Source organism: Berghia stephanieae, chromosome 5, assembly GCF_034508935.2.
Source record: "Berghia stephanieae isolate SIO BIC M18660-M18661 chromosome 5, UCSD_Bste_1.3, whole genome shotgun sequence".
NCBI classification, from domain to species: Eukaryota; Metazoa; Mollusca; class Gastropoda; order Nudibranchia; family Aeolidiidae; genus Berghia; species Berghia stephanieae.
Window position 1 is genome coordinate 55109830 of NC_088364.1, and position 12500 is coordinate 55122329.

Here is a 12500-nt window from a genome sequence, read left to right on the forward strand (position 1 = left end):
TAGTAAAATAAAATATAGGAAGAACAAAAAACAAAAAAAAAAAACAAACAAAAAAAATTAAAAAATCAGATTTTGCATTTGGATTATTTAGTTATTATCAAATTTAATCCATACCTGAGCCACATGAAACAGAACAACCCGACCATTTAGCAAATTTCCATCTGTATTTGCTTTTTTCCAGGGTGAAATCATTTTTATGCACTGTATATGTGTAGAAGATGGATATGTTGTCTAGTCGTGAATTAGGCAGTACCTGAAATGACATGGAAAGGCAATACAATATATGCTTGTTTTTTGGGGGTTTTCTTTTGCTGTTGGATAGTGATGTTTCTCTAACCTGAGATCGTATCTTATCATTTTAATTTAGAAAATAGTAGCAATAACACAATCCACTTAACGTTTGACATGGTAAAAAAAAAGAAAAGAAAACTTTTTGTTCAGCATTTATGTTTCAAATGTGCCATAACGTGGTTTTAGAACATTTAAAAAAGTTCAACTCCTGAACAATACATTTCACAAAAGGTAGGTACTTCCAGCATCTTCAACTCAAAATGATTTCATATCTTTTAGAATTGTTTAACATTTCACATCATTCATCGAATGTATTTCATTTTGTGTGCCGCATCATCGTTGCTGAAATTCCCGTACGTGGAATGGGGAGACTAAGACCAGTCCCCAAATGTGACAACTCTCTCCCCCCCCCCCCCCCCCCCCACCATTCCACTCCAGATTGAAAACGAGGAATGTAATCAAATGATGTATATTTTACCATCATATTTGTTTAATGATTTTAAATCGGGGGGGGGGGGGGGGGGCACATATGGGAACTGGCCTTAGGGCCTGAGTCATCCCAACTGGCCAAAGTTCCTCCATTCCACGATACACGTATCTTCAACACTGATTTATTTGATTACTTAAGTACTGACCATGACTGCGACTTTTGTCATCAGAGGACCTGGTATTCGGATACTCTCAAGGTTGGTTGTTTTGTTCAAAGTGTATGCCAAAATTGCTCCCCTTTTCACCATAATGCCATGTTTTGATCTTGACTTGTCTCCGTTCAATATGAATGATCCATACAATTCGTCTTTCAAAGCTTGGAAAAGACAGGGAAAGTTTTAGACAAATTTATCTTATCAAAAGTATCAATATTGTGGCTTTCGGTATTTAGTTTCGCTTTATTTTTTTTGTTAGATGGGCCATAAGAACTGCGTGTTAGCCTTTGACTGAATTCTATCTTATATGTATTGCAATGACACTTAAACAAATTCTATTCGGTAGGAAAGGTGATATTATGGAACCACGAACGTGTCTTTTAAACGTTCTTTGAATAAGTGACCAATCTTCAAGTCTGTATTCCATAGATTTTTAGAAAGAACCTACTATGGATGGTACGAAATTGACGAAATTGACGTCATCTGTTATTGCTTATATATATATATATATATATATATATATTATATATATATATATATATATATATATATATATATATCCAGCAGATCCAAATACCAAACACACAGTCAAACTACGTGTGCAACAACTGCGGTAGAGACTGCCTTGCAAGGATTGGTCTGCTGAGTCACACCCGTCGTTGCCCTCAACAGGACTGATGAGACTAACGCCATACAGGGCGCAAACCATCGTCTCTTGAGACGGAAGGATGCCTACTACTATTTATGTATATTTATATGTGTATGTAGAGAAAGAGTTGGGGTGGGAGTGGGGGAGAGAAATAAAGGGAGAGAGCGAGAGAGGAGAGAGAGAGTGTATGTGTATGTGAATGCGTATTTGTGTATATATATGTGTGTGTGTGTGTGTGTGTGATAGAGAGAGAGATAGATAGATAGAGAGAGAGAGAGAGAGAGAGAGAGAGAGAGAGAGAGAGAGAGAGAGAGAGAGAGAGAGAGAGATATGGATGGATAGATATGTGGATAGATAGATAGATAGATAAATGGATGGATGGATAGAAAGATAGAATAAATATTGATAGATAAATAGATAGATAGATAGAGAGCGAGAGAGAGAGAGAGAGAGAGAGAGATGATACAAGGGATGATGATAATGATGAATTCGTGCAATATTTAGAGCACAAACACAATTTAAAGTTTAAAGACAAGACATATAATATTGGCTGCAAGGAATCCGATAACATTCACACATACCGAATAATTCGAACGTTTTTTCCATTTGAAGAATAGTAATGTTTCTTGCACCGGCTGGAAGGGTTACGGTCGTCACATATTTGCCAGCTGAAAAATTGAGACAAATAAATAGCTCCACGGTGCAATATATATATATATATATATATATATATATATATATATATATATATATATATATATATATATATATATATATATATATATTATATATATATATATATATATATATACATACATATATATATATATATATAATGAAATGAGTAAAAACCAATTCACATTCCGTCCATTACGGCCGTTTCGACACTCGATGCGTTAATTTAATGAGCAATGTCAGAACTACAGGACATCCATCAATAATTATATATATGTATATATATATATATATATATATATATATATATATATATATATATATATATATAATAATATATATATATGTATGTATATATAAATCAATTTTGACATGAGTATTCGAATGGCTTATTAAGGAACTCATCATAGGCTTGAAAATAATTACGTGACAATCAAGTGAATACCCTGGATGCTATGTCTTTAGGTAAAATACTCACCGGTTCTGCACCAGATTAATCGTACCAGCATACAAAAGTATGTTTAACCTTAGACGTTTATAGTTTGTTACAGGATTTTTGGTGAGAACTCTATCGCCGAACTGGCAGTCTAAAACATAAATAAAGAGCTGAGTGAGGTCGCTTTTATTCATTCTATAAATAACTTGTGACGCCTCCATCTGGAATTATGTCGGAAACTATGTAATTTTATACTATGCCAAACACTAAATTGAGATTTAACAAATAGACAGCCATGACCATAAAAAACGATTAGCTTAACCATAACAAAATGGTCACACCTGATTTGGGCTTGAAGTTAAATAACCCTTGAACTGTTTTGCATTCTGAACCGTCTCCGCCACAAATTCCACATGCATCTCTCTTCTTTGTGGAATTAATTTTTCCATCACAACCCGCATGCTAAAGTGGAAAAAAAAATTATCGTTGAAAATCATTCATAAACTTTAATAATATGCAACATGCAGTAAATCAAAATCAGAAAACGATTCTTTGTTATTATCCATAATCAACACCGCATGCCATAATGACGAGCCTTGTTTTAGATATTTTGGGTACTGTTTATCCTTACATGCCACAGTCTTTTAGTGAAATACATTTTGCGGGTTGATATATTCATCTTATTTGTCCGGGAGAATACCAGACATATATACACAAGATCAATCAACACAATAGTGTTTCCAAGGCAACAAGTAAGGGTTCTGTGTTGAAATACGCTTACCATATCCGATGGTAGATACTCATTAATCACACTTGGAAATAGCAGAGAAGAATGGGTTTTAAAAACTTGCTTTCGAAAATCTCAATGCTTTTATTCATATCCGTAATGTTCGTTAATAGATGTGTTCTTGAAGATATGGAAAGGCTGACGGGAAGACAAGAATCATTGCTTGCGTGGTTTGGGCATCTGATCATAATGACAGCTCACAAGACAGTTATTATGCAAGGCAAGGTGGAAGGTCAACAGAGAAGAGAAAGGCCAAAGAAAAAGATTGCTGGATAACATCAAGGAATGTACATGATTGGCGTTGTATGAGTTGACGGAGTAATCCAATGATCGGATGTGTGGTACCGTGTTGTGAAAGCTGCATCTCACAAGTCCCGCTTACGGTTATGCGAATGAGTGAGTGAACGAGTAATCTGCCGTTCTCTGGAAACCCCCATGTTTTAAAATTTGGCCAGAAAACTCGTCCTTCAAATATCGATCTGTTTGAGAGTTTTTGCCAAGATGATAATTCAAATCGATCGATATTTGAAGGACGAGTTCTATGGCCAAATTTTAAAATATGGATTTTTCCAGAGCACGGCAGTAGTGGCCATGAGATAATGAGACATATAATTGAAATTCGAAACGTTAAGATAGATCATACCAAGCATTTCCCAGCTAGGCAGACATCACTTGTGTTCTCTAAGTAGCTGCATGGAGTTCCGTCTGCAACATCTACTTCAATGGTGACTATCTCTCCAGTGTAGGAAGATTTGCATGTCTGTTTGCATTGGGTAGAGGCTGAGAGAGGATAGTGAAAAGATATGATTAAAGTTTAAATGTTTATTCTATGAAATTGGCTGTTTCATTACATCATGATTGAATTCATATTTTTTTCAAAAAATTAAAGCTTAGACAAGAAATTCATAATTTGAAAACACAAAGCATTTATTCAGTGTTAATCGACAAGAACAAAAACTGTTAAAAGTCCCCAAAACCCCCCCCAATAAAAAACAACAACAAACAAAAACAAAAACAAAACAAAAACAAAATAAAACAAAACAAAACGCAAAAACAACAGATATTATTTTAAAACTAGCAAAATAATCTATTCCTTTCCTTCAATACAAATCCCGAGATTGGCCTCGGTTTATTACGTATTATCATATCATTATGAGTTCTGTATCTCGATTTACTTTGAGTGAGATGATTTGTGATAAATAATATATAAAAAGGTAAACAACAGGACAAACAACGATCAATTTTCAGCTAATTAATATTTCTTAAATACTTCCCAAGTGTCTATTCATTTCACAAGCGACGTGAATTTAATCGAGGTAAGAATTGTCAGATTCTTGAACTTATCACTCATACTTTTCTGTTCAAAAAGTATGCCATGTTTGTCGTTTAATTCCATGCACGAGTGTATGGTAATATTATGATCATCTATTCTAAATTCACGGTTTCAATAGAAAGCATATTTGTTGTCTTTTCAGTTTATCGCTGTTTTGTACAAAAGGATATTTATTTTTAAGAGAGAAAAGAAAAGTGAAAATAAAAAGCCCACCCAATCTCACCCCCAATACAAGAATAAAATTCTGACACATTAAACTAGTAAGGTTTCTTCCAACTGGTTATATCTAATAATTGTAAATCATTTCATCATTCTGATATTGCCGTTAGAACATTACTCCTGATTTCAAAAAGCTAATAATGAAACTGTGTTTTGCGGAAGCAATCTCAAACATGGAAGTATATATATGAATTATTTGGAAATTCAAAATTTACGGGATAAATGCGGTCAGGTACTAATTTTTCATTGACCACGTATGTTGAAGGGATAATTCAACGTATTAGGTGTATCCATTTTTCACCCGAGAACAATTTAAGAGTGAACAGGAGTGGGGGAGGGCAAGGGTGAGGGGGAGGGGGGTCTAATTCAAGGTGCCATTTTAGAAAAGAACTTTGACAGTTTCTCGGCATTTAATTAACATTATGAGTTTTCCATTAACGCTATATTGTCCATACCGTTAACAGGCTCATATGGCTCCCACTTGTGTGTCCCAGGTCTGACCTGAACGCCGTCCCACACAGCACATTCACCCTCTCTGTTGTCTTGGAAACTGATGCAAGTCTGTAATTTGACACAATCAATACTTAACTCTGGTTTAGTTAATTCTGCCTGACACAATCATATCGTTTGTACAAATATATTATCTTTATATTTTTAATACTGGGGGGGGGGGGGGGGGGCAGGTATTTGTATATGTCTAATATATTTACCTATTACTAATTTAAAAATATAATGCGTCACTGTGAATAGTTTTATGTCATATTAAATCCGAGGTACAAAAGTGAGCGGTCTGACTTCGATTATACGGGTAAAAATTTTGAGCTGGGGGAGGGGACCTATTGTATAGATGTAATCAACTCACAGTGTTATAACACGTTTCCCAAATATGTTGCTCTCCCTCACAATCTTTTCCGTCAAACATTGGACTGAAAAATAAGACAAAGCCATACTACTACTACTACTACTACTACTACTACTACTACTACTACTACTACTACTACTACTATCACTACCAGTTCTACTACTAATAATAATAATACTAATAGTTGTAGTAGTAGTAGTAGTAGTAGTAGTAGTAGTAGTAGTAGTAGTAGTAGTAGTAGTAGTAGTAGTAGTAGTAGTAGTAGTAGTAGTAGTAGTAGTAGTAGTAGTAGTAGTAGTAGTAGTAGTAGTAGTAGTAGTAGTAGTAGAAGTTGTTGTTGTTGTAGTAGTAGTAGTATTAGTAATTAATTAATTAAGAAATAAACGAATACATTAACCAAAAATAAATATTAAAAGAAACAAAACTTTATTCGTTTTGCAATGGTATTGAAAAAGATGAAAACAAATTGTATGCGAAAAGGTCACGATTGGCCATCTCCTTTAATCATTGGTGATTTATTCATTGGTGACGTCACCCAATTGACTCTTTTGTTGATCAGAACCATATTACAGTGGGGTTTTTTTTTTTTAAATCTGTGAGTCATATTAATAAAAAGCACTAAGAACAACTTTTTTTTCTCTTGATGTAAAGCTTTTTTAAAAAAAGAAAAACACGGTGAGAGAAAAGACCATGGAGGCACAATGACTTACGCTGGATTGTCACAAGACCTTGACCTTTGTTTGACTCCTACACCACAGCCATTGGTGCAATCACTCCAGTTGGACCATTCCGTCCATTTTCCATCAACAGGATCCCGACCCCCAACGTATTGGCAACGGTCATTGTGACATTCCTGAAAATAATTCAGGTCAGATGAACAGGACCCATCATCAAAATCATCATCATCATCATCATCATCATCATCATCATCATCATCATCATCATCATCATCATCATCATCATCATCATCATCAGAAGCAGTAGCGGTAGCAGCAACAACATCAGCAGTAGTGGCACCATCATCATTTTAATCAGCGGCAGCATCATCACCTCTAACATCATCCCCACTGCCGTTAGTCACTGTCCTTCTGACAACTGATCTCCAGTACCTCACTTCTTTTGGCAAAGCTTAAGATCCGACCCAGAAAGCATGGGACCAGATCACACACACGAAGAAAATTCCAGGTGAATGCACTAGATGGGGAAAATAATGAAGAGTTCAAACTACAATTGAGTAATAGATTCCAACTTCTATAACGCCAGAAAATACTGGATTTCCTCAAATCGCCTTTTAACTGGACATGGCAGAACTGCATCAAATATGTGCAGATGGAAACGTGGAAACAGTGATACCTGCCAGAAATGTCAGGCAGCCCCAGAGACCAGCGATCACATCGTCCTCCACTGTCCATTCACTAAACTTGAAGGTGGCTACTATACCGTCTTTAGGGCGGAGGTAGACTTTAGAAGCTGGGTTGACGAAATAAATTTGGAGGTGTAGCCATACGCCACTACTACTGCTGCTAGCTGATCTCGAGGAGGACATAGACGAATAGTAACGTTGGACAAAGATCAAGGAAGTCTACATAACAACTTGTCGCGAGGTATTGGGTGTCGCGAGGTATTGGGTGTAATGAGATCGGAACATAAAGAATGGATAAGTCCATTTACCTTGGAGCTGATTGAAAAGAGGAGAACAAGGAAGTAACAAGTGAACGGAAGTCGAAAAAGGGCTACAAGACTGGGTGCACAAAAGCAATATCGAGCCACGTCTAAGGAAGTCAAAAAGATTTGTGAAGAAAGACAAGGAAGCATTAAATTTCACGAATAGAGAAAGCAGAAGCAGCAGCGACAGGAGGACACATGAGGATCCTTTATCAAACTACCAAGACAATTGCTGGAAAATATGGGAAGCTAGAGGTACCAGTCAAAGATAACGCTAGGGAAACTATTTTGGGAAAGAGGCTCAATCTAAGCGATAGAGGGAATATTTCAACTGCCTTCTGAATAGACCACACCAGAAAATCCGCCTGAAAGTTTGCCTGCAAGGAATTAGCTATGATCCACCATCGATAACAGAGATTGTAGGTGCCGTTAACAAGATGAAAAAGCTGCTGACAAAAATGGAGGCACGGAAGCAGAGGTGAAAGCACGAATAGAAGAGGCACAAGCTGTATTCACATCTCTGAATAGAGTTTGGAGAACTAAAGATATTTCCCTTCGATTAAAGCTAAGACTTTTCAACTCAAACGTGAAGGCAGTCCTACTGTATGGATGTGAAACATGGAATGCATTGCATAAGGAGGATGCAGATTTTCGTAAACATGTAAAAGGGAGATAAACAAGAAGGAAATAAAGCCATCTATTGCACCAAAGATCAAGGGAGATGAGTCACGACAGTAAGTGTTTCCGTCTTTTTCTAACACTGTCAAATATAGATTGTATTCTGGATCATGTCTCGTATCGCTTGTAACTGAATCACCTCTTGCAATTATAACAAGACATGCAACTACTTATCTAGTAGCATTGACGGATATTTGAAGAGTGCAAGTACATAAAGAGAACCTAATACATGACTTTTACATAATGACAATGATTTTGATTTCATGTGGTCTGTTACGGTGAGAAAAAAGGGAAAAAAGCTTGGAAGCGCATGAAGCATGGCGAAAACTTGACAAAGTACTCAGCACTGGGGACATTCCCATATAAGTTGCTCTTGAGTCTCTCTCACAACTCCCCCCGCCCCCCCCCACCACCATCCAACCCTACCCCACCCCCACACACATTTCACTGTCAGTTATTACCCTATCTCTTCCGCAAATAGATCCTGGCATTGGAGGACCTCTCTTGGTTCTACAAAAGTGGGGATTGTTCTTCCTGCTACACCAGAGAACTCCACATGGATCTGTGTAGAACTGGAAAATAATTTATGAAAAAATGATTTAAAATTATCTTGTTAATAACTTTCAAGTAGACTTCAAGATTGTTTTGTCTTTTTATCAGTGAAAATTGAATGTTCTTTAATAATAATAATAATAATAATAATAATAATAATAATAATAATAATAATAATAATAATAATAATAATAATAATAATAATAATAATAATAATAATAATAATAATAGTAGTAGATCTTTATTGTCCATAAATATGGCAATTTGTCATACACTTGTTATAATGTTAAATGATAACTGTAACATTGAACAGATATTTCATTCCTACTTATTTTCTCTCTCTCTCTCTCTCTCTCTCTCTCTCTCTCTCTCTCTCTCTCTCTCTCTCTCTCTCTTCCTCTCTTTCTTTCACATGTGCGATATACACAACATAAACATATTCATTTCGTTTTCAATTTGTTACAATTGTGGCAATTCGACACCAAAAATTATCATCATTATTAATTGGTCAGTTAATCTAACATTAAATAAATTAACCAGTTAATCAGTCAACGAATCAATTCTTGGTTTGTCTGTACCATATGAAATATTCAAAATTTTACACCATCTGGCTATCAACGTCTTTTGAGCAGTGAAAAAATGTTCATTTTAATAGTTTACACTCGTTTGAATATAAAAAGCACGCTGGAAAACGTTTTTCAAACAATAACGTCGAAAAAAATGCAAACTTTAATTGAAATAATTGTAATCGTTAGATGACAAGGATCAATAACAATATTTTTCCGACATTTACAAACAACATAACAAAACTATTACACCGTCTCTGCGTCTTAAATGCGAGAAATATAAACTGCGTTAGGTAGAGTGAATGATTGGTGAACAATTAAACAATTGAAGTAACTTTAGGATAAATTGCAGAATGCATAAAATAGACTTTTCCTTTTTCTAACACAACTTTCGTTGACCTCAACAGAACAAAGTCCCTTCACCTAAGTCTTAAGGCTCTGACTACAAATTCTATTTTGAACATCTTAATTAGCCCTGAAATAATACCGGTTTGAGGCGGTCGTCACATAATATTATAGGTAATGAAATACTCACAGCATGACAGAGTTGAAAGTGCTCTCCAAATTCTAAGGCACATTGGAAATCCAAAGACCAGGGTTTCCCTAAATCTGATGGTATTCTCTGAAGAGCTGACAAGGAGTAATGGTTCTCGACTGCCTTGGGCTTGTTGTTTAAACAATATAGAAACCTGTTGTTGAGTTGATCATTAACTTGTGAACTGCCGTGCTCTTGAAAAACATAAATTGGCCAGAAAACTCGTCTTCAAATATCGATCGATTTAAATAACCCTCATCTTGGGGGCGAAGTGATCAAGTAGTTTAGGCATTACACCATGAACCGGGAGGTCCGGGTTCAGGCATTTTCGTTTTATTTTTCATGGGGCAAGATTCTTAACCCCCAATTTGCTCACTTGGACAACATGGATGATTCCTGTTGACATCGGACATCCTGTTTGATCGATTGTCTATATTCCTTCATGGAAGGCTTAGGCGAAGGGATCTAATGGTGCCGTTGCGAAAGGGCTTAATTTTTTTTTTCATCTTGGCAATACCTCTCAAACCTGGGACTTCACGAAGTTTTGAGATTTTTTGCCTGCGAAGTCAAGATGGGGTTGCCTTAATCGATTGATATTTGAAGTACTGGTTTGTTTGTTTTGTTTGTTTTTTTGTTTCTGTTTTTTTTTTTTTTTTTTTTTTTTTTTTTGGGGGGGGGGGGGGGGGGGGGGGGGGGGGTGGGGAGGTATTGCCAATTTTGAAATAAGTATTTTTCCAGAGTAAGACAGTTAACTGGTTAAAGAGTTAAAGCATGTACAATGGATAATAAACACATTTTAATTTAAGATTTTCACGAGCTTGACCATGGGCGGGGGTGGGGGGGGGGAGGTTAGGAGCGAGTTCGGAATTACTTTTTTATTATAAAATTCTTGAACTCCTGCACTGGAAATTTCGAACGAATTCTCAGTGCGGCCTTGGAATCGTGTATTAGGAACGAGTTTGCCATTTCAAACACAGGACTTCAAGAAACGTATTGTAATATTATACACATCCAATGATCTGGCCAATAGTATTACTTCTCTATCCTTCTGGTCAGGATATCATCACGCGTCAAAAATCTATTGTTAATAAAACCATACGGGTGCCTGAGAAAATAACATGTTGAACTGTTGCGTTTTAGTTTGTTTATTTGTGATTTTTTTTGTTTGCTTTTGTTTTGTTTGTTTTTGTTCTTTTTATGAAGTTGTTGTTATTTTTTGGCAAAGATTAATAAGGACGCCCCGTAATCATTTTGTTACTACTTATGATAAGCTGATTTTACTATCTATGTATATCAGATAAGTAATACTTATCTGTTATACATAGATAGTAAAATCAGGTTTTTACAAAAAAAACCAAAGTGGCAATAATTATCTATCATTTACAAATATGAAACGCATGCAGTTATTGTTGATATTGTTGATTGTTTTAAAGTTATGCTTATCACTTGTTTTCATTAAACACACTTGTAAAGGATTAACTCCTATTAGAATTTCACCATTGATATAATCTGATAATATGATATAATCAATTTTGAAATAAGTCTTGTAAAAAGAATAGAAGCAGGTGAAAGCACATACCGTATGACGTCTTTCATCCTTCTCTGACTACAATCTGACCACCAGAAGTGGTTGAGTTTGGATTCCACCACAGCCGCCATAATGGATGTTTTGAACTTGGTACCATAACAATTGTTCCCATGGCCATCGTGGAAAAGACCAAATCTGTTTTTCAAAATTTCAAAGTTGTGTTTTTAGCGAAGTGTCCTTTCAGAACATTTAACATTACTTCAAGGGCGACTCAACTCGTCGATTTCAAAACTCTAATTGTTTTTCTTAATGACGCAGACCATAATAACATCAACCTTTTAACATCGACAAATGTTTACAACTTGACATAAATAAGTGGAAGTCTTTGTCAGAGATTGTGAAAATGCTGGCATGATATTGGAAAGTCTATCCCTATCGGCGGAGCATCATCCTGACAACAGAACGAAGGAGATTGAGTTGGCATATGTTCATATTTTCCCTTGCGAAGAACTTTAGCATTAAATCGCACCAGCCATCGGGTAACCTCTGTGGTGTAGTGGTAGCACGTCTGATTGGAAATCAAGAGGTCAGATCTCCAGTTGATTTTTCTTCTGTCTGATATTTTATTTTATTCATCTTTTTGTTGTTTTTTGTTTGTTGTCTGGCACTGTTTCATACACACCTATTTAGATCTTTATCATATTTTCAAACTTCCCGACCATTGTATTGTCTTAATGAGTGAATTAACAGATCTAGATCAGTTCGGGAAAAGCTATCTCATGAAGTGCAGGTTTGTATGTCCAGAATGTAGGAGGCTAAAGACGCTATTCAACTAGTGCTACAATAAAAAAATGGCATGAATTCTGGCTTGATCGGGCCTGTATAGATAAAGGGATATTCTTCTTTAGTTTAAAGACCTATCAGCGAAAAGTGTTTTTTTAAAGGTTTAATTGGTGATGAATTATGAGATTAAAAGAACATCTCGTACCATTTTGTGAGTACATATTATTATTCATCAAACTATTTTCCATTCATTCACAAATTGAATAAACAGATTTCTTACATTCGTGCCATTTCGTG

General features: G+C 35.7%; 1 protein-coding gene across 1 annotated transcript in view; it reads right to left on the reverse strand.

Annotated features, from left to right (window-relative positions):
* LOC144973239 (A disintegrin and metalloproteinase with thrombospondin motifs 2-like) overlaps nucleotides 1–12500 on the reverse strand; it is a 69962-nt gene that overhangs the window by 18291 nt on the left and 39171 nt on the right. Inside the window, exons 9-19 of the mRNA XM_078915416.1 lie at nucleotides 11472–11615; nucleotides 9893–10046; nucleotides 8701–8811; nucleotides 6607–6749; nucleotides 5897–5960; nucleotides 5490–5595; nucleotides 4126–4262; nucleotides 3037–3157; nucleotides 2166–2252; nucleotides 927–1096; nucleotides 115–253 (exon numbers count right to left, since the gene is read on the reverse strand). Of these exons, the coding sequence (XP_078771542.1) occupies nucleotides 115–253; nucleotides 927–1096; nucleotides 2166–2252; nucleotides 3037–3157; nucleotides 4126–4262; nucleotides 5490–5595; nucleotides 5897–5960; nucleotides 6607–6749; nucleotides 8701–8811; nucleotides 9893–10046; nucleotides 11472–11615 (1376 nt within the window). The remainder of the gene's footprint in view (nucleotides 1–114; nucleotides 254–926; nucleotides 1097–2165; nucleotides 2253–3036; nucleotides 3158–4125; nucleotides 4263–5489; nucleotides 5596–5896; nucleotides 5961–6606; nucleotides 6750–8700; nucleotides 8812–9892; nucleotides 10047–11471; nucleotides 11616–12500) is intronic.